Source organism: Stigmatopora argus, chromosome 3, assembly GCF_051989625.1.
Source record: "Stigmatopora argus isolate UIUO_Sarg chromosome 3, RoL_Sarg_1.0, whole genome shotgun sequence".
Lineage (NCBI taxonomy): Eukaryota > Metazoa > Chordata > Actinopteri > Syngnathiformes > Syngnathidae > Stigmatopora > Stigmatopora argus.
In genome coordinates, this window is record NC_135389.1 from 22,433,703 (window position 1) to 22,457,168 (window position 23,466).

General features: G+C 41.8%; 1 protein-coding gene across 1 annotated transcript in view; it reads left to right on the forward strand.

Moving 5' to 3' along the window:
* The first annotated feature begins 8,220 nt into the window (after positions 1–8,220).
* The window catches only part of LOC144071149 (A disintegrin and metalloproteinase with thrombospondin motifs 20), a 99,612-nt gene continuing 84,366 nt past the window's right edge, over positions 8,221–23,466 (forward strand). The window contains exons 1-3 of the mRNA XM_077596006.1: positions 8,221–8,556; positions 8,649–9,013; positions 17,848–18,016. Coding sequence (XP_077452132.1) covers positions 8,466–8,556; positions 8,649–9,013; positions 17,848–18,016 — 625 coding nt within the window. The 5' untranslated portion in view covers positions 8,221–8,465. The remainder of the gene's footprint in view (positions 8,557–8,648; positions 9,014–17,847; positions 18,017–23,466) is intronic.

Consider the following 23,466-nt stretch of genomic DNA (forward strand, 5'->3'; position numbering starts at 1 on the left):
GTTGAGCCGACAATAGATTTTAGTGTTGCGCCACTTTACGCTTACATGGACTGAACGGTTTTTCTGGAGGTTCTGATTGTGTCCAGTTCAGGTCGCTATCTGTGGTGCGAACACAACCACCAGTTATCACGACGCCATGTCGAACTTTTGGCGATCAGCAAAATAGCGGGCCGACGGGATTGGTTGCCCACGGTGTACGTAGCGTGACGTCTGAGGCCATCTTATCACGCAACCCTAATTTTAGGGATCTGGCTATCAGCCAGGCCAGGTTATCAGCTCCTCCCACCCACGGCGGCCATCTTTCCCCGTGGTCTTCATCGCGGGACACCTCGGACACGTTGAAGGCCCGCTTAGACGGCGTCCTCTTCACTGGAGACTGAACAGAGTGTCCTTTTGTGTCCGTCCTAAGCACCGAGTCCACTCCAGAATTTCAGTTTATATCAAGAACGAGAACATTTGATCGGGTCGCCGACTATTTTTAGAGGCGGGACTTGTGCCGCTGCCGTGACGACGGGGTGAAGTTAAACAACGGCGAGGGATTGCGGCTGTAAAATAAATGTTTACATCGGAAATATGCGACGATAGTGAAAATGAAGTGAAACTAAATGGCTGTGTCCGCAAAAACCGTATTTAGATTTTTATACACAAATGCAAATAAAGATTATTCTTGTGATTTCAATACTCTTGAGGACAGCTTCAGGAATTTAGTTTAGAACCAAAATATTAAGTAATTAGTTATCGAATAATAATTTCTTTATATATTATAGGACGTGCCGTAAAACCAAATAACTACAACAACAGATTAGAAAACTTGTGTCAAAGTGGCGGCCCGGGGGCCAAATCTGGCCCGCCGCATCATTTTGTGTGGTCCGAGAAAGTAAATGATGAATGCCGACTTTCTGTTTTAGGATCAAATTAAAATGAAGAGTATAGATGTATATTAAATTTCCTGATTTTCCCCTTTTTAAATCAATAATTGTATTTTTTTTAAATCCATTTTTTCTGTTTTTAGTTCAAAAATCATTTTGTAAAATCTAAAAATATATATAAAAAAGTTCAAATAAACATTGTTTTAGATCTATAAAAACTGAATATTCAGGGCTTTTAATCCAGTTCTTTTAATCCATTTATTAAAAAAAAAATATATATATATATATATATTATATCTAAAATGGTCAAGTTGACGTTAAAGGTTGGATTAGAACCTGACAAAAACACAGTCATCGTCTTCACCATTATTAAATTATTTTAACTGCTGCTCACAGAGGTTATTATTTTCTAAATATTCATTCAAATAACGTACTATATGTGAACGTTGTTAATGTCATATCAAGCCAATTGGAACGGTTCGTATCGTCTCCGAGCACGGAGGAAGCGATTAAAATAGCAAGTTAGCGGGAAGCTCCTGTTAAATCTTATGTATAGCTGCCAGTTGAAAAATTCACAGCTGTTAATAACCCAAACACGAGGCAGCTGCCCACACCAAGGCTGATGCCATTTAACACCACTGAAAAAGCCCCCCTGCCCTCCCAACCCCCCCGAAAAAAAGCATAACAGTCCCACTTCCACATTAGCACTTCAGTGTTCCTCTAAAATCTTTAGTATTTCACTGCCAAAACAGGGAAAGCCAAACTTTGTACACTGGCAAACAAGGCCTCAAATCTTTTGCATGAACAGGCTTTTTAATTTATGTATTCACTTATTTAATACCTAGTTATGTCTAAAATGTATTTTTCTGTGTCTGTATTCTCACCCTCTTGCTACTGTGACAATGAAATTTCCCGAATACGGGATGAATGAAGTTATATAATCTAATCTATTAAATATTATGATGCCACTTTAGTTTACAAAATCTCCCATCACATAGCTCCTCCTCCACTGCAAACATTAAAACAATAGAGCTGGCTCTAGAGGTGACTGTGTAGTTCCCTTCAGAAAGTGTGCATTTACCATATTTTCTTGCATATTAGCTGCCTCCGCGTATAAGCCTTACCCTTAAAATTACCTTAAAATTGTTGAATTTCTCCCGTATAAGCCGCCCCCTGATTCACAATTTTCTCCTCCATATTCATGGTTTTAATAGGGAGTACAAATGTGTTACTTTGAAGGGAAAATCTTAATTAAAATCATTGCACGAGGTATTTCTGAGATACTAAATAAATCGATTGCTGGATTGTACATTCCGAAAAGGTGTTGCCTGCACGTAGACAAATTCAAAAAGGAAGTCATGTGAGCAGTACAACCAGGAAGAGTGTCCGAGTCCACTGGCAGGCACAAGTAAGTCAGGTTTTTTTCACGTTTTATGCAAGATACGCTCTTTTTTTTTTTTTATGACCGTATCGGCCGCATTGTCTTGCGTTATGGCATTTTGTCACCTTGCAGTTTCGTGCATATCAAGTCTAATTTGTGCGCATATAAGCCGTACTTTTGATTCAGTCATCATTTATTTGCCACAAATACAGCGAGAAAATACGGTAGTCAAAGCACCTTCTCTATTAATGCTCACATACCTGGAAGACAATAGCAATTAGCATATGTCAACTCCCAACTCTGAACTTCTTGGCCAATCATCTTAAAGCCTGGATGTTAGACAAACAAAATTGCGATCACAACGCAGTCTAAAACTTTGCTACTTGTTAGCGTGTGTCATCGTTTATCTTCAACCTACACAAGGGACTAAAAATGGTCATTAGCCTTCAGCTATACACTTACATATTTACATATATATGTTCATTAACCGGAATGTGTTTTTTTCATTAATATGTACTGTCCCTTTCTAAAATAAATCAGTCATAATCAAATGAGACCTCTCCCAGACATAACCGACCTAAAAATGTAGCGTCATAGCGCTTATATTTAACCAATGCGGGAAAGCTTCCATGCTAATATCGGCCAATGGGGAACAGCTGTAAGATTCCGAATGGACAACTGCAGAAGCAAAGAGCGACCAATTCCCCGGTGAAAAGGAATCTTGACAGGCCGTCGCATAACTTGGCGCAAACATCGTAGCGAATACGAACGCCCAGCGTGAAGCCGGTGTTTGGACCGTCTTCTCTTCCTAACAGTGATGTCTTTTTTTAAGGGTTTAGGGTTTTAGGGTACGACCCCCTTACAGTGACTGATCATTTTTCAGCGTTATAGATACCGTCACGCGATACCTTCCATTTGTTTTGCGTTTTACGACATCGCGTCGTCTTGTCCCCCTTTTTAAACCTGTCCTTTAACCAAAACACGCCGCTGGCGGAGAGTCCCTATTGGCCAAGTCCATATAAATAGCCAACATATGGTACGAGGACGGGAAAAAAAAAAACATGAGCTCAGAGCCCGCAAATTGCGAGAGGGACGACTTAGTAATGGCGTATCGTACATGCGGGATCATGTTGTTAAAAGTTTTTAGTGACAGACGCTACACATGTGGTGTTAAGGGCTTCAAAGTGGCTTGTAAGTAGCTATCAACAGGCATCAGCTAATGAATCCTGAGCAAACAATGTCGCCGAGTGGCTTCTTGAAGCTCAAATGCTTCAATCCAAGATACAAAGCCGACTCAAATTTTCCACTTTTTTACAGAACTACCGTATTTTCTCGCATATAGGCCGTATTTGTCGCTAAAATAAATGATGACGGAATCAAGGGTACGGCTTATATGCTCACAAATTAGACTTGACATGCACGAATCGCCATAACACAAGACAATGCGGCCGATACGGTCATTTATTTCAAAATAGAGAAAAGATAAACCGATAAAACGCTAAACAAAATTTATTTTGGCATCTGAACAAATTTCAAGAAAAAAAATGGTTGTAAAACTACCGTATTATGCCGTATTTGTCGCTAAAAAATATGACAACGGAATCGAGGGTACGGCTTATATGCGCATAAATTAGACTTCACATGCACGAAACTACAAGGTGACTAAGACGAAACGCCATAACTTAAGACAATGCGGCTAATACGGTTATTTATTTCAAAATAGAAAAAAATATAAGCAGATAAAACAATAAACAAAATGTATTTTGGTGTCTTTGAACAAAATTCAAGAAGAAAAATGTATCTTTCATAAAACGTGAAAAAAAAAACGTACTTGTGCCTGCCATGGCTCGCTCAGGGCGCCGCCATCTTACTTAGGGATGACAACCTAGACCGCTACGGACAAACTTCCTGCTTGTACTGCTCACATGACTTCCTTTTTGAATTTGTCTACGTGCAGGCAACACCCTTTCAGAACACAGATTCATAAATGATCTTAGAAATAGCACGTGCGATGATTTTTCTTAAGATTTCCCCTTCAAAGTAACACATTTGTACTCCCTATTAAAACCATGAATATGGAGATGAAAATTGTGAATCAGAGGGCGGCTTATACGAGAGAAATTGTCACATTCAACGATTTTAAGGCAATTTTAAGAGTGCAGCTTATACGCAGAGGCGGCTAATATGCGAGAAAATACGGTACATCTTTTCAGTGCTCTACATACATTTGTTCATGTTTATAAAGCTCAAAAATGTACTCCACATAACACTTCTAGCATCTGTAAACTTTAATCGAGCGTTAAAATGCGAATCTGCCTTTGGCTACGCCGCATATCTGAATAATGGGATTTTATAAGCATATTTCTCTGCTTGGGAGAATTTATTTGGTGGTATAGATTTAATGAGATTCCTTGAATCATTCCTTAGTTGACAGTTGTGTTCTGCCGTGGCAATTGTTCTGGTCTCGAAGAACTTTTAGCGGTCTCCGTGGGTCACTTCACGTCAGACGTGGAGCTTCTCTGATGTGGTGTCCCGCAGGGTTCTGCTCACGGGACCATGTGGTTCTGCATTTGAGGCTTCCTTGACACGTTATTAAAAAGTCAGAGCCAAGCGACCGGTGGTCCACATGGGATTGGGTCATGGTCTGCTGATTTTCTACTTTGCTCTCGGGGGTGATTGATTTCAATATCGTATTTGATACATTGTAGTCCATTTGTTTCTTGTTTGTGTTAAGTCTGTTAAGTATAGCAATGTTTCCCTTTGTACTTTTATTTCGAGTGATGTTATGCAAGCTTATTCTGGGCTAATTCATCCCAACGAGAGGTTGCTACATTCAAAGCTAACTTTGAATTTTTTTGTTGTTGTACATGCTTGTTTAAGGTTTTTTTTAATTGCCTTGATTAGAGTTGTTTACCTGGTACACGGTCGATTGGTCGCCGGTCGATTGGTCGCCGATCTTTTGATCGCCCGTTGTCGCGGTCGGGGCGACCAAAAGACCGGCGACCAAAAGACCGGCGACCAAAAGACCGGCGACCAATCTCATCTAAAATGCTCATTATTTGAGAAATACACAATTATCTGGCTGTTTGATTGATGATGTCATCATTTTATTGCTGTCAATTGAAGGTGACAAAATAGAATTAGCTTCGTTTTTGTCCATTGTATTTTTTTGTATTTATTTGGCAATGATTGATCACCAAAATGGCTGGACGATCATGTTTAACAGCTGTCTATGGTGCTCAGGAAAAATGGTTGACAGATGATTGTGTTTTCAAGACCACAGAGGAGTTTTTTTTTTACAGCTCATTAAGTCTTGGTTTGAGGGGGAGCGGAAGCGTTTTTAGCTTTAGCTTCATCTCCAAATTGCAAGCCAACACAAGTCTCAGGTGGCTGAACTCCTTGATCGTTGCACCGTGAGAGCCACCTGAACTGGCCCAGAAATGGGATTGTGATGGTTTGTTATGGTGGCTTCCAGCGTGACAGCAACTTCATGGACTTCCATTCATGCCGACCGATCCTCTGATGACCCAAAACTGGGACGCCATTCCTATTTGGAATACTGACTGTTGAAGCTCTAGTTACAATCAATGCAGTCCATTTTTTAATAACTTTACCGCCTTAAACAGGATCACGATCCATCTTTTTTGGTAAATGTTCACCATTTGTAGAAAATAACCAAATCGCCAACCACAAAATAAGATTTTAGAAACATAACCCCCCCCAAAAATGCTGCTAGAATAGCAAGAATAGCCATTTTTTTCAGTGTAACATAATTCGTCATTTTTTTTTGTACTATCAACTTTCACTAAACCAGCTCAAGTCTTGATTGCCTATCATTCATCGACTGATTGGCGATCAGTCCAATCAATACTGCGTCATACGATTGGTCACTTGATTTCGGGAAAACCCAAATCCAAGTGTGCATTGTCAACAGTCCCCCCAAAAAACAGTTCCAGAAGTACTAATTCTCCTTTTATTGGACAAATATACATTGCTTATTGGAGTCTGAGCATCCTAAAACCAAAGAACCTTGAATGCCCCGCCCACCAAAACACAGATGACAGGCTATTTTCTATCTCGTGGCAATTTCATCTTTCTTTCCAGCCATACCCGAAAAACGACAAAGTCCAATTCCCAACCCTTCGTCTTCAATCCACACAAAACCAGCGCGAAACCTTCCCTACCGCAACCTCGCCCCGAATCGGAGGATTCCGAGAAAGTCTTTAACGAGATAAAGACGCGACTCCGAAACCTTGTGTCGAGACCCTCGAGAAGGGGCGACACGCAAGAGCGCATTGACAGATAAGCGTCCCCGATAGTCAAAACAAAGCAAACGAGCTCCGGCGTACTCACGTGGTTCATTTTAAAGTGTGCCATGGGGGATGTCAACTTGTTAGTAAAGACTGGAAGAGAGCCCAAGACATGGTTTTGGAGTCCTTGGCACCTGTTTGCTGTATGCGATCCAAAGAGTCCACAACCCTGCGGTGCTTATTATTCTTGACATGCTGCACATCTGGAACAGCCCTTCTACCCCAACCGTTCATTATTATTAAGAGCCCGAGTACAGTCTATAAAAACAGCGGAATCTGGAAAAAAATGGAGTCACTTGGCATCAAATTTGTATTTTTTTTGCCTTTAATGTTTTTTTTTTTTTTACTCAACTGAGAGGTTAGGGCACATGTGTCAAAGTGGCGGCCCGGGGGCCAAATCTGGCCCGCCGCATCATTTTGTGTGGCCCGGGAAAGTCAATCATGAGTGCCGACTCTCTGTTTTAGGATCAAATTAAAATGACGAGTATAGATGTATATTCAATTTCCTGATTTTCCCCCTTTTAAATCAATAATTGTAATTTTTTAATCATTTTTTTTCAGTTTTTAGTTCAAAAATCATTTTGTAAAATCTAAAAATATATTTAAAAAAAAGCTAAAATACTAAAATAAACATTGTTTTAGATCTATAAAAAACTGAATATTCAGGGCTTTTAATCCAGTTATTTTAATCCATTTATAAAAAAAAAAATCTAAATATTATATCTAAAATGGTCCGGCCCATGTGAAATCAGGTTGACGTTAAAGCGGCCCGCGAACCCTTGGGTCAGGGCGTCAGCGGCACAGTTCTGGGGCCCATGGTTCGATCCCAGGTGGGTCCTGCTGTGTGGAGTTTGCATGTTATCTCCTGGGGTTGTGTGGGTTTTCTCTGGGTGCTCCGGTTTTCCTAAAACGTGCATGCTAAGCTTTATATATGCTATATTGCCCCTAGGTAAGTGTGGGATTGGTTGTCCTTGTGCCCTGCAATTTGCTGGCCACCAATTTATGGTGCCTGTAGTTAGCTGGGGTAGGCTCCAGCACCCCCTGCGACCCTTGGGAGGATAACTGGGTCAGAAAATGAATGAATGAATTTGTCTAAACCAAAATCTAAAAATATTTAAAAAGCTAAAATAAACATTGTTTTAGATCTATAAAAACTGAATATTCAGGGCTTTTAATCCAGTTCTTTTAATCCATTTATATAAAAAAATCTAAATATTATATCTAAAATGGTCCGGCCTACGTGAAATCAAGTTGACGTTAAAGCGGCCCGCGAACCAACCCGAGTCTGACACCCTTGGGTTACAGGCACCCTTCTATCTCTCCAATGGCTTTGTGGGGCCGGAGGGGGCGTTGCTTCCCCGGTTTTTGGCTTGTCTATGTGTGTGTGTGCGTATGTGTGTGCGCCTTGGGCTTGCACAGGGTGGTCGTGGAGGGGATGGCCGAGGGAGAGCATACTTGGCAGCCCTCCCTCCCTCCCCTCACTGAAGAGCGCACTCTCCAGTTTGCTTGCACCGGGCGGCGAACTAACTCCCTGCAAGGGGAGAAGGGAATAACACAAGCCTGTGTGTGCGCGCGTGTATTTGGGGGGTGGGTGGGATGCGATGCATGTGTCATAAATAAATAGTCTGGCTTGATACTTTTTTTTTCGGGGGGTGGAGGAGGAGGAGGAGGGGGGGGTCGGCCATGCGATTGAGGCGCGCGCACGACGCCGGTCTTGCGCTGCAGCGAAGAGCCTCCGTCGTCGATCCGGCGACCTGCCGCCACCGCCGCCGCCGCTGACAAGCCGGCCGGAGGTGAGAGGGAAGCGGGGGTGCTGGCTGGCTGGCGACCGAGGGAGCCCCGGGGGGGTGGGAGAGAGCTCGACGAAGGGGCCGCCGCGCAAAAGGAGCGAGCGCCGTGGGAACCATGCAGCGTGCAATCTGGCTGGTGGGACTCGCGTGTCATCTGTCATCGCTGCTGCGGCTCGCAGCGCAGTACCGCTTGCATCCCAAACAAGGTACGAGTGCGTGAGTTCCATTTCCCCGGGCAGTGCGCCCCTGGAGAGGAGCCACCGCCGGCCGGCCTGACCGAACCCGTCCGCTTTTCCAGAAGTCTTGGTGAGGCAGCTGTCATCGTACGAAATCATCCAGCCGCTGCGGGTCAACGACTTCGGCGAGTCCTTCCCGCACGCGTCGCACTACAAGCGGCGCCGGCGGCGGAGTTTAGACGACGGCTTGTCGGCCCCGCGGCGCCACTATCGGATCGACGCGTTCGGACAACGCTTCCACCTGAACCTGAGCGCCTCGTCGGACTTCATCGCGCCCGCCTACGCGGTCACGCACTTGGGAGCGCCCGGGGGGAGTCGCTCGGAGGAGGAGGAAAACGCCGCTGCGGATATTCGCCACTGCTTCTTCCGAGGACACGTCAACTCCCGGGAGGAGCAGCCGGCTGTCTTCAGCCTGTGCACCGGCTTGGTGAGTTAGTGTCACTGACTAGCTACCCACCCTCCCCTCCTAACTTGCAGTTTCGCAATACTTGCACTGCAACAGGTTGTTTGTCACTACTATTTACCCACATATGAGCAAAAAACGAAGTAACTAACATTACATTGCTCACTATATATGTTGAAATCCACAATCGAATGTCAATTATGACATCAAGTAATGTGTGGTGAAAGAGTGGTAGCGCGTCAGGCTCGCAGTTCTGGGGTCGAGGGTTCGATCCCAGGTTGATCTTCATTGGGTGGAGTTTGCATGTTGTCCCCGGGCTGCCGTGGGTTTTCTCTGGTCCTATAAACATGCATGCTAGGCTAATTGTATGTTAAATTGCCTGTGTGGGATTTCTCTGGGTACTCTGGTTTCCTCCCACATACTATAAACATGCATGCTAGCCTAATTGTATGTTAAATTGCCTTTGTGGGTTTTCTCCGGGTACTTCGGTTTCCCACATCCTATAAACATGCATGCTAGGCTAATTGTAAGCTTAATTGCCTGTGTGGGTTTTCTCCGATTACTCTCGATTCCTCCCACATCCCAAAAACAGGCATGCTAGGCTAATTGTATGCTAAATTGCCTGTGTGGGTTTTCTCCGGGTACTCCAGTTTCCTCCCACTTCCCCAAAAACAGGCATGCCAGGCTAGCTGGTTAAATTGCTTAACCCTAGCTATGATGGTTTGTCCTTTTGTCTCCTCATGCCCTGCGATTGGCTCCCCACTGATTCAGGGTGTCCCCTGTCTGGTGCCTATAGTCAGCTGGGATAGGCTCCAGCACCCCTGCGACCCTTGTGAGGATAAGCGGCTCAGAAATGAATGCTTGTGACTATACTTGGGTGGCATGAATACACCAGCAAAAGTACTAAAAGTATGAATTGGCTTACATTTTATTGTTGGTGCTTTAGTGTTGTTCCTTCCTTGATGGTTTACCTTGTTTAAGCTTGCCTCAAAGTCAAGAGATTCTGTGCTTAAATCTTTGTGAGGAGATTGTTGCAATTTGTTGTAGTGTAATGGGGGCTTCATCGACTATTTATACACAGAACGGGGTAATTTTATTCTTAGAACATAGAGCGCAAGAAATATATGACAAAAAGTATGTATAGTACTCCTAAACCGGTGGATGATATCCAACTATTTGTATATCTTTGCTTTCCAGTGGTTTCCTAACACATGTTAAATTAACTATTAAATTGTTCCAATCTAACTTGGATGTCGCCAATATACGCCATACAATTGAGCGGTGACCAGTCTTTCTCCCATCAGCTGTAAAAATCACCAACTTACTCGCGACATTGGTAAAATGTTCTGACTATAGTAGTCGATTTTGTTGTTTAGTTTGCCTTATTTCTAGTAAAGTTCTCGCTCTGTCCTCAAATTTATCTTGAATATTATAAAATGATATGGTCCTTGTTGTATTTTGGTGGTCCGACGAACCACTGCAGGTTCCGGCTTAATCCCATCATTAGTTTTTTGGGGCTAAATGGGCTTGTAAAGTGCTTTTGTACCTTCGAAGTCCTCAAAGCACTTTGACACGGTCTTCACATCCACCAGAAGCAACTGTGGGGGTACCAGTCCAGCCTCCAGACCCCCCCCCCCCCCTTTGGGTGCGCATGATCGAGGGCCAGTGTGGGTGTGTTGTGGTCCAGAGATCTGTGGCCAGATCGCTTCCCATTCATTGTGACCAAATCAAGTTTGTCCGCTTTTTGCCAATAATTCAGTGATCCCGAACAGCATTGGGATGAATAGAAAAGGGAATGGCACACATTCGCCCTTTGCCAAGATTGCGCTTTCGGGGAGCACCGGAAAAAAATAAGAATACATATTTGTCATTTCTACATTAGTTATGGTTCTTGGATTTGGAATGCTTTGCGCTAAAAGCTCTCGATAACCGATCGGTTACCTCATTTAGTCAGCATTAAATCTTATTATACTTGTGTAATGACAATAAAAGCAATCAATTCAATGCAAAAGAGAAACTAAAAGCTAATTGGAACTAAGCTAACTAACTAAAAGAATTGCCGAATTTCCTATAAAAGTCATTTCAAGCGTAGCGCAGCAATGAAATGGGGATCCAACTTAAAGTTATTTTTTTCCAGAATGAAAACTAAAATAAATAAACAAAAACAAAATAGGAGGCGGCTCGGTGGATAAGTGGTTAGTGCGTCGGCCTCACAGTTCTGGGATTTGGTTTTGAATCCAGGTCATTACTCCTGTGTGGAGTTTTCATGTTCTCCCCGGGCCTGCATGGGTTTTCTCTGGGTACTCTGGTTTCCTCCCACATGCCAAAAACATGCTAGGCTAGCTGGTTGGATACTCTAAATTTCCGAACCCTAGCTATGATTGGTTGTCATTTGTCTCCTCGTGCCCTGTGATTGGCTGGACAGCAATTTGGGTTGTCAACTGGGATCGTCTCCAGCACCCCACCGCGATCCTTGTGAGGATAAGCTTTTCAGAAAATGATTGAATGAAAGAACAAAAAGGAATACAGAAAAATTGTCAATTATGTCCGTATTACCAATTTCAGTAATGGACTATATTTAGTATTACAGTAGCATAAAAATCCGGATTAACCAGTAATCAGGATCAGAGTTCAGACTCTGATCCAGGCACGGAGATGTGTTGAAAATAACCCAGGAGATTTACATTCATTCATTCATTAGACACACCTCTTTTTAACTCCCAATAAATGTTCAGCTGTTGTGCTAGGCTTGAATTCCCTCCACATTGGCTAATGGCTATGTTACTTCGTTTTATTGACATTTTACGGAGGAAGACTGCTGCGTTCATGGACACTTCTTTTCTCAGGAATATACAGTAATCCCTCGATTATCGCAAAGTAGTGAATTTGTGATAATTGAGGGATTACTGTATATTCCTGAGAAAAGAAATGTCCATGAACGCAACAGCCCTCATTTTTTTCTGCTATTAAATGTATATTTATATTTTTTCAGTTCATAAAAATGTGAAATCCGCTGAAATTTACAAGCAAAAGCCACTCCCCTGTCTTCTGCTTGCTACTAATATTATTATATTTTTTAAAGTTCATAAAAGTTGCAGTTTTAGACAGCATTCTGTTGGCAATTTTGTTGGTCTAACAGTCAGGCTTTAAGATGATTGGCCGATGAGGTTCAGATGTTCACGTATGCTAATTGATATTGAGTTCCAGGTTCCAGTAACAAAGGTGCTTTGGCTAATTTAGCAGACTTTTTGAAGGGAAGTACACAGTCACCTCTAGAGCCAGCCCTTGTTGATGTCTTGGAATTTTTGGGTGCAAAATCTTGCAGTGGAGGAGGAGCTTTGTGTTGGAAGATTTGGTCAACTCAGGTGGCATCTGCATGTTTAACAGTATTGTTCGTGACCGGATGTTTGGTCGCTGGACTTTTGGTCGCCGGACTTTTGGTCGCCGGACTTTTGGTCGCCGGACTTTTGGTCGCCGGACTTTTGGTCGCTGGACTTTTGGTCGCCGGACTTTTGGTCGCCGGATGTTTGGTCGCTGGACGTTTGGTCGCCCGGACCCAAACGTGCGGCGACCAAACGTCCAGCGACCAAAAGTCCGGCGACCACACAAGGTAAAACAACACGGTCTACGCATGAATAAAAGCCAACAATGGCCATGAGTAGTTTCACTGAGCCCACGTGTGAGTGTAGAAGAGTTTGTATGTGCATGCGTTGTCCCTTTAAGAAGCTACGTCCGTCAGAGTCTTAACAAGTTCTCCAACAAAAAACAATAAAAGTCCGAGAAATTTGGAGCTTTTCTTTAGCCTAATAATTAATAGGGCAGTAATTAAGTATGTCTAAATAATAATTCACAGTTTGTATTTAGGCAATTTGAGCAACAATTTTAAATGGTAATAATAACCTTCCGGGCGACCAAACGTCCGGGGACCAAAAGTCCGGCGACCAAAAGTCCGGCGACCAAACGTCCGAGTACCGTATTGTTCCAGTTCAGCCGTTTGTTTTTTAAAAAAAATATCTGACAGTGGTGGTGCGTTTTTGGTGAATCCGAGAATAGATTACCTTCAACGACAGAGGAACGAATCGTAGTCGACCGGGCGAAATGAGACGCTCCACCGAGTGATTTCCGTGTTTGCGAAGCTGAGCTACGCTAAATTGATCGAGCTAATCAGCTTTTAATGGAGCCCTTTTGATGAATGGGCTGGCTTATCCAAACATCTTTGGATCCTTTTTCAAGCAATCTCTGTCGGTTATCCGCATCGTCACTCATCGAGAATGACGGCACAATGGAGAGACGGCACCGCCGGAGGCGATCGGCTCATAAATGTGTCCCCGATCTGATCGTTAAATGGCGAGGCCCGCATTTTTTTGTTGTTGGGGTGAGGTCATTAAGGAATAATGAAGCCCTGAAACAAAGGACTGCTTCTGGGAGGGGGGAAAAGAAAAAGAAGCAGGTTTGCCTTTTCTCGCCAGAGTTACTCAAAAGCTGAGAAACGGGGTGGCCTTTTCGGGGGGTGTCGGGATGGGCCCCCCCCAAAAGAGAAGCAAAGGCGTGAAGGATGAGGAGACAAGCGGCCAGTTAAAACCTTTCGGCTTGTTCGCCACCGTGGGAAACCAACGCCAGGTCTCGGGAGGCGCTGACCGCTCGCTATAAAAGAAGTGTGTGGCCAGTTCAACCCGCTGATAAACCAGGCCGTTCCCGTTCGGGTGTTAAGCGGTGGGCCGCTGTGTAAAGATCACGGCTCACTTGCGTGCTAACGCCGATGGGCTATTTTGCTATTGGCTATTTTTGGATTTAGTACAATACCATATGTACTTATCTCGGTTTCATTCATTCATTTTGTGAGTTGTTTATCCTCACAAGGGTGGCAGGGGGTGCTGGAGCCCAGGCTAGATGACTTCGGAGACACCCTGAATCGGCGGCTAGCCAATCGCAGGGCACGAGGAGACAAAATATAAACAATCGTAGCTGGGGTGAGGTAGTTTAGTGCGTTCAACCTGCTAGCCTAGCATGCGTGTTTTGGGGATGTGGGAGGAAAACGGAGTACCCAGGGAAAACCCACGCAAGCCCGGGGAGAACTCCACACAGTGAGGACCGACCTGGGATTGAACCCACAACCCTAGAACTGTGGTCAGTGGCCAGCCAATGGCACGGCACATGGATACAAAGGACAACCAATGATCGCTACGCTTTGTCAATTTAGAGCATATGTGTCAAAGTGGCGGCCCGGGGGCCAAATCTGGCCCTCCGCATCATTTTGTGTGGCCCGGGAAAGTAAATCATGAGTGCCGGCTTTCTGTTTTAGGAAATTAAAATGAAGAGTATAGATGTATATTACATTTCCTGATTTTCCCCCTTTTAAATCAGTAATTTGACATTTTTAATCCATTTTTCTGTTTTTAGTTCAAAAATCATTTTGTAAAATCTAAAAATATATAAAAAAGCTAAAATAAACATCGTTTTAGATCTATAAAAAACTGAATATTCAGGGGTTTTAATCCAGTTATTTTAATCCATTTATTTAAAAAAAAATCTAAATATTATATCTAAAATGGAATCGAGTTGACGTCAATGCGGCCCGCAAACCAACCCGAGTCTGACACCCTTGATTTAGTGTCCAACCAGCTAGCCTAGCATGCCTGTTTTTGGGATGTGGGAGGAAACCGCAGCACCCACAGACAACCCACGCAAGCCTGAGGAGAACATGCAAACTCCACACAATGAGGACCGACCTGGGATCGAACCCAGAATCCCAGAACTGTGAGCCCGACACGCTAACCACTTCGTCACCGGAGCGTTTTCCCCGGGTTTTTAATCATTCTCTAAAGTTCTATTTAGCTCTATTGACTTTTTCCACCAATATAATTGATAGGTCAAGCAACAGAGGCAGCTTGAAATGGAACCCCCCAAACGAGGGTCAAAGGTCCTCCCCCTTTGGGCGGTCCAATCCAGTTCAGCACCCACTTTTGAACAGCAACCTTTTTCTCACACTAAATGATTTCCTCTTTTCTTCTGGTAAATGTTGAAACCCTGATCAACCAACCCACAACAAAGCGGCTTCCGTTTTCCACCGACAGAATCCTGCGATTAAAGTTAACTAGCAAGAGATAGTGATTTACAAGATAAAGGTAAACATCTACTTGCACTCACTACGTATAAATCATTGATACTCTTTAAGTTGCAGTCGTCAAAACTCCCAATGCACTTTATTTCTTCACGCCGAATAACTTTTTGATGCAATTTACCCGTATTTTTTTTGTATCTCGAGTATCACATTTGCCTCAATAGAAAAGTGCAGTTTTGTCCTTTTTATATATTATTTATTATATAAAAAAAATTCACATTCAGTAAATTAAATATTCCAAATTGTCCAACAGTGAGTGAATACCAGGGCCCATTCCTGCACACAAGCAAGCGTCCAATCATATTTTCTGGATATCTTGGTGTCAAAGTGGCGGCTCGCGGCCCAAATTTGGCCCGCCGCATCATTTTGTGTGGCCCGAGAAAGTCAACTTTCTGTTTTATGATCAAATTCAAATGAAGATAGGGGATATTTTCTGTTTTCCCTCATTTTAAATCAGTAATTGCAGACGATTTGTACTCATTTAAATGTCCAAAAATGATCTGTCGATCAGTACGATCGGAAAAAGATGTCAATTTATGCATCGATTATTTTTGGCATCCTAGTTGGAAAGACAATGGTGCCAAAAATGAGTTTGAACCCCCTGATTCTTGAGTATGGTAGGACCCAAAGGCAGGAGAAACCGGACCAAACCATTACCGAAAACAGGGGTTGGGAACCTTTTTGACAGGAAGAGCCAGAAACGATTCCTATTTTTAAATGTTATTCCTTGAGAGCCATACTCGGCATTTAAAAGTCAAAATATCCAAAAATATGTTTTTTTCCTATCACTTCAACTTTTAAAGTACAAAAAAAACTTAGAATTATTTTAACAACATTGTTATGCTTTTGCTTATTAAGAGTATGCATTCACAAGAGAATCTAATGAAATAAAAATGATAATTACAGTAATCCCTCGATTATCGCATCTTCACGTCACTACTTTGTGATTTTTTTTCTGCTATTATTATTTTTTAATTCATAAAAATGTGAAAATCCAAGCTGAAAACTCGTAAGCAGAAGCCAGTCTTGCTTATAGGACTCCACACTAAAGAATTTTATTTTTTTTAATTATTATTACTTATAATCGGGGTGACCCTACTTTGCGATTTTTCAATTATTACGGCAATGTCTCGTCTACGTTAACCGCGATATTCGAGGGATTACTGTGACAAGGTACATTTTGGCTTGCAGGTTTGCGAAGAGCCATATGCACCCATGCAAATAGCCACATACGGCTCGCGAGCCCTAGGTTCCCTGATCTTGCAGTTAACTTGGCCTTCGTTTCCATCAGATTTTCAGAAGTCCTCAACACGCGTCGCACTCGAGGCACGCTGCGCTTTCCAGGTTTTCGTGTCACTGTTCCTGACCCCGCCCCCTCCCACTAATCCTCCACTCTTAGAAAGACGGGAAGATAAACACAGTGGCGTTTTTCCGCATCCGATTGGCACCCCGGGCTGTGGGATAACGCCGCTAAGGAAACATTCCGCCGTGCGATATCCTGTTAAAGTGTGCGCACGGAATGGCCGTGCAAACAGCGGCGTGCCTTCGCGGCGTGCCTTCGCGGCTCAATGAGCTAAGAAGCTTTGCGGGGGCCTGAGCTGCAAAATCAATGACGGTTAAAACCGGGCCAGATCACAAATCTTTTCTCCTGGTCTGCGCGGACGTCGGTTTTCGGTTCTAATCCCCTTTTTGTAGATTTCACGGAGGTTTTGGAAGACCCCGTTCGCAAGCACAACTAGAAAAATAACCCATCATGGCTAGCGCCAGGCAATTTAGAGTGTTCAGCCAGCTAGCTTAGCATGCATGTTTTTGGAACATGGAAACTGGAGTACCCGGAGAAAACCCACCAACCCTGGGAGGACATGCAAACTCCAGCCATCCAGGACCGACATGGAATCGAACCCTTGACCCCAGCACTCTGAGCCTGATTCACTAACCCAAGGGTGTCAGACTCGGGTTGGTTCGCGGGCCACGTTAACGTCAACTCCATTTCACGTGGGCCGGACCATTTTAGATATAATATTTAGATTTTTTTATATAAATGGATTAAAAGAACTGGATTAAAATCCCTGAATATTCATTTCTTTATAGATCTAAAACAATGTTTATTTTAGCTTTTTTTAAATATATTTTTAGATTTTACAAAATGATTTTTGAACTAAAAACACAGAAAAAAATGTATTAAAAATGACAATTATTGATTTAAAAGGGGGAAAATCAGGAAATTTAATACCCATCTATACTCTTCATTTTATTTCGATCCTAAAACAGAAAGTCGGCACTCATCATTGACTTTCCCGGGCCACACAAAATGATAGGGCGGGCCAGATTTGGCCCCCGGGCCGCCACTTTGACACATGTGCACTAACCACTCATCGGTTCTAGGGTTGTGGGTTCAATCCCAGGTCAGTCCTCACTGTGTGGGATTTGCATGCTCTCCCCGGTCTTGCGTGGGTTTTCACAATTCAAAAACATAGATGCTAAACTAGCTGGTTGAAGACTCTAAATCGCCTATGATTGGTTGTCCTTTGTCTCCTCGTGCCCCGCGATTGGTTGGCCACCAATTCAGGGTGTCGCCCGCCTCGCACCTGCAGTCAGCTGGGATAGGCTCCAGCACCCCCCGCGACCCTTGTGACTCTAAGCAGTTCAGAAAATGAATGAATTCTGAACATTTTTTAAACATTTCCTACTGGAACCTTCCACAAAACTCAATGGATCTTTTCTCGTCCCGCTCCAGATCGGCACGTTCACCACGGCGGACGGCGAATACTTCTTGGAGCCTCTCCTGAGCGCCGACGGGGAGGAAGACTACGAGGACGAGCATCACAAACCCCATCTGGTGTACCGCCACGAGAGGAAGCGCAACGGCACGAGCGAGGGCGACAAGGAGCCATGTTGGACCTCAGGTAACAGACGGCAGACGGAATAATTGCCTTCCTTGCCCGTAACCGCCGTCTGGCTGACTCACTCACTCACTCACCGCGACGTGACCTCACCCTCAAATGTAAATTATAGCCACTTGCAATTTTACTTCGCTGAACGGGTGGAGTCATTCTTTCGGGAACGCAATCACTTTAATGCAGGGGTAGGGAACCTATGGCTCGGGAGCCACATATGGCTCTTTTGATGGGTGCATATGGCTCTCCACTAACCTGTGAGGTAAACTATGGAAACTACTGGTGGGAAAGCGCAGGAATAGGAGCGTTACGTTGGTATTATGGCATTGACACTACCCCAGCGCCTTATAATCATTTTTTTTCGTGGCCGGATGATTCGCCTAAAGACGTTTCGCCGACGGACGTTTGACAGACGGACAGGTCGCCGAATGGACGTTCCACCGAACGGTCATTCGGCCGAACGGCCGTTCGGCCGAATGACCGTTCGGTGGAGCGTCCATTCGGCGACCTGTCCGTCTGTCAAACGTCCGTCGGCGAAACGTCTTTAGGCGAATCATCCGAGTACCATTGTTTTTCATTTCACTCTTTTGCATGGATTTTCTCATTGATACTCATTGATTAGCAACAACGTAACAATGTTGTCAAAAGAATTCAGAGACTTTTTGTACTTTAAAAGTGGTGAAGTGACTAAAAAAAAGCACATATTTTCATGTATGTTGACTTTTAAATTCGGAGCATGGCTCTCAACGATTAACATTTAAAAAAATATGAATTGTTTATGGCTCTTTCCATCAAAAAAGGTTCCCGACCCCTGCATTAGAGTCTTCTGCATCTATTCTCTCATTGATACTCATTGATATTCAATGATTAGCAACAGCGTAAAAATGTTGTCAAAAGAATTCAAAGACTTTTTGTACTTTAAAAGTGTTAAAATGGCTAAAAAAATTGGCACATTTTCATGTATTTTGACTTTTAAATGGTGAGTATGGCTCTCAAGGAATAACATTTGAAAATAGTAATTGTTTATGGCTCTCTCTTTCAAAAAGGTTCCCGACCCCTGCTTTAATGAGTAAAAAGTGCTCGCAAAGTTCGGCATATCGATTTCGGGGCAATCTGAAAATCTATTGATATGGGATGACATGAAGAACTTTGTGTCCAAACCGAGGTCACATTGGGGGGCTCTTATTTTGAAGGTCTTCCAGGTGTGGGATCTTCTCGTCCTTATATCAGTTGTCACCAATCAATGTCCTTGTACTCGGCCTTTTTCAAATCTTGATTACCGTATTTTCTCGCGTATAAGCCGCACCCTTAAAATGGCCTTAAAATGGTTGAATTTGACAATTTCCCCTCGCATAAGCCGCCCCCGATTTCCAATTTTCACCTCCATATTCATGGTTTTAATAGGGAGTACAAATGTGTTACTTTGAAAAATAAAGTGATCCGACCCACGATCGCTTTGGTTAGCATGAATGTACCCCTGGAACTAAAATGAGTGTGACCACTCCCCTGTTCTAAACAAATGATGTTTAGATTAGATTAGATAACTTTATTCATCCCGTATTTGGGAAATTTCACTGTCACAGTAGCAAGAGGGTGAAAATACAGACAAAGAAAAATACATTTTAGACATAAATAAGTAGGTAATAAATAAATATATTGAAAAATAACTAAATAAATAATTATATGAATAAATAAATACACGTGTTGCTGAAATAAATAAATAAATCTTTATGAATATATATACATATATGTATACATGTATAAATAAATCTATATGTATATATATATACATGTATAAATAAATCTATATGTATATATATATATATATATATATATATATATATATATATACACATACATATAGAAATATATATATATATATATATACACATGTATAAATAAATCTATAGGGATATATATATGTATATATGTATAAATAAATCTATATGTATATATATACACGTATAAATAAATCTATATGTATATATATATACACACATATAGAAATATATATATATATATATATATATACATGTATAAATAAATCTATATGTATATATATATGTATAAATAAATCTATCTGTATATATATATACACACACATACATATAGAAATATATATATACACACATATACATATAGAAATATATATATATATATATATATATATATAACATATAGAAATAGATATAGATAGATACAGATACATATACAAATACATACACATACATATAGAAATATATATATATATATATAACATATAGAAATAGATATAGATAGATACAGATACATATACAAATACATACACATACATATACATACAAATAGATGTATACATATGGTTTGTCTTAACAGTGAGCCATTTCTTTTGTTAACTTTCATAATGAATTCTATTTACGTAAAGGCGGCCATTGTGGCAGATTTTCATCAGACACTTGCGTAATTAAACGTGCAAATTCCAGCCACGTGAACCTCTTTTTGGGTGGTGAAGGACTCTTAAAGAGAGGGTGACCAAAGGGAAGTTCAGTTGCCGTGCTCATCGCCGGCGAGGAGGACCTCACTCGACGCTCTTTGTGAGAGGGAGGCCATAAATCTTGTGTGTGTAAGCTGCTTCGTTGGCTTGTTGTCTGGAGCTGGACCATTGTTGCGCGCTGCTGCTCCTTGTGTGCTTTGTCAATTTAAACAACTCCGACTGACCTCCGTCATGTGCTTGGGCTTTTCGGCTACTCGCTCTGTTTGCGGTAAACACAGATGAGAAATGTGGAGGTTCTCTGCTAGTCGCTCCCTAATTGCCGCAAGGTGTTGGCTGACACGGCCTCACCGTGTGCAATTTTTCTTGAAAAGTTCATTCAAAAGAAGAGAAAAATGTGTTTTTTAATGGTGGGGTGATGGGTATGCCGTTCCTACAGGTACGATTGGTTTCTTTCAAATGAACCGTGAAGCAATGGATGTCATCTGGATGGAAAACTACCGTATTATGCCGTATTTGTCATTAAAAATGATGACTGAATCAAGGGTACGGTTTATATGCACACAAATTAGACTTGACATGCACGAAAAGCCATAACGCGAGACAATGCGGCCGATACGGTCGTTTATTTCAAAATAGAGAAAAGATAAACAGATTAAACGCTAAGCAAAATTTATTTTGACATCTATGAATGAAATTCAAGAAAAAGAATAAACTGTATTTTGCATAAAATGCCGCCATCTTACCTAGGGATGACAAACTAGACCGCTACGTTTACACTTCCTGGTTGTACTGCTCACATGACTTCCTTTTTGAATGTAACTTCCTTGTGATATTGATCCAAATAATGTGCAATCCAGCAGGTGATCCTTTCGATTCATAAATTAGTTCTGAAATACTACTTATCTTAAAATTTTCCCTTCAAAGTAACACATTTGGATTGGATAACTCTATTCATCCCGTATTCGGGAAATTTCGTTGTCACAGTAGCAAGAGGGTGAGAATACAGACACAGTAAAATACATTTTAGACACAAATAGATAGGTAATAAGTAAGTTAATTAATAAATAAATACATGAATAAATATATAAATAAATAAGTGTGTTGCTGATATATATATATGTATATATATATGTATATGTATATATATATATGTATATATATATGTATATGTATATATGTATATGTATATATATATATATATGTATATATGTATATATATGTGTGTATATATGTGTATATATATGTATATATGTGTATATATATGTATATATATGTATATGTATATATATATGTATATATATGTAAATATATATATGTATATATATGTAAATATATATATGTATATATATGTATATATATATATATATATATATGTGTATATATATGTATATATATATGTGTATATATATGTATATATATATATATATGTGTATATATATATGTATATATATATATAAAATAAGCACATATATACATACATACACAGATGTACATGCATGCATACGGTAGGTCTTAACACTCAGCCATTTGTTTTGTTAAATAGCCTGTTTACTATTAAAACCATGAATATGGAGGTGAAAATTGTGAATCAGGGGGCGGCTTATACGAGAGAAATTGTCAAATTCAACGATTTTAAGGCAATTTTAAGGGTACGGCTTATACGTGGAGGCGGCTAATATGCGAGAAAATACAGTAAATAGAGGTATTAATGGCTTAAATACTGTATTCAGGATTGAAATACTACGAGCTCTTCAACAATAGCAGAACCGGACGCAGGCGCCCTTCGTAATGTTGTTTATCCCGAGCGACACAAGCCGTCGGGCCAGTGTTTACATTGCCCCCGCTCACGGTGGCGGCGTGTAGCGCACTCCGTCGCTGACAAAGACGGGATCGGTCTGCTCGCTTTGGCTCCGTGTGGCCTTCAAAGGACTCATTTTAATCGGCACATCTGGAGGGGGGCCCCGATCTGATAAGACGGATGAGTCTCATCTTGGGACGCTTCAGAGTACACAACTAGTCCCGATTCCGTTGGCAGTCCTAACTGCCGCTTTGACATCCAGAGCGATTGTACAAGTGTGTTTTATGTAGTGCATGGTCGCGTTAACCTGGCTTTGATATGATTTATTTGCTTAAAAACTAATAAAAACTTGAGCAACTACACAACGCACAATACAGTCCTTAAGACTTCAATTTGTGTCGGCTCAAGTGGACTTCAATCTATTTACCCATTGAGAGATTGATTTAAAAGAGAAAGTGAGTGGTAAATTATTAGGAAGTTATTTTCAAGGTGGACTTTTAAAGAAGTTGGTTGAGTGATTAGCGCGTCGAACTCACAGGTCTGGGGTTCTGGGTTTGATCCCTGGTCTCGGTCCTCCTGTGTGGAGTTTGTCTGTTCTTTCCGGGCTTGCGTGGGTATTCTCCAGGTGCGGTAATCCCTTGAATATTGCGGTTAATGTAGACCAAACATGGCCGTGATAATTAAAAAATCGTGCAAACATGGCCGCGATAATTGAAAAATTGCGCAAACATGGCCACAGTAATTGAAAAATTGTGCGAACATGGCCGCAATAATTGAAAAATAGCGCAAACATGGCCACGCTAATTGAAAAATCGTGCAAACATGGCCGCGATAATTGAAAAATCGTGCAAACATGGCCGCGATAATTGAAAAATTGCGCGAACATGGCCGCGATAATTGAAAAATCGCGTGAACATGGCCGCGATAATTGAAAAAATGCGCAAACATGGCCGCGATAATTGAAAAGTCACGTAAACATGGCCGTGGTAATTGAAAAATTGCACAAACATGGCCGCCATAATTGAAAAATTGCTCAACCATGGCCGCGATAATTGAAAAGTCGCACAAACATGGCCGTGATAATTTAAAAATTGCGCAAACATGGCCGCGCTAATTGAAAAATTCCGTGAATATTGCCGCCATAATTGAAAAATCGCTCGAACATGGCCGCGATCATTGAAAAATTGT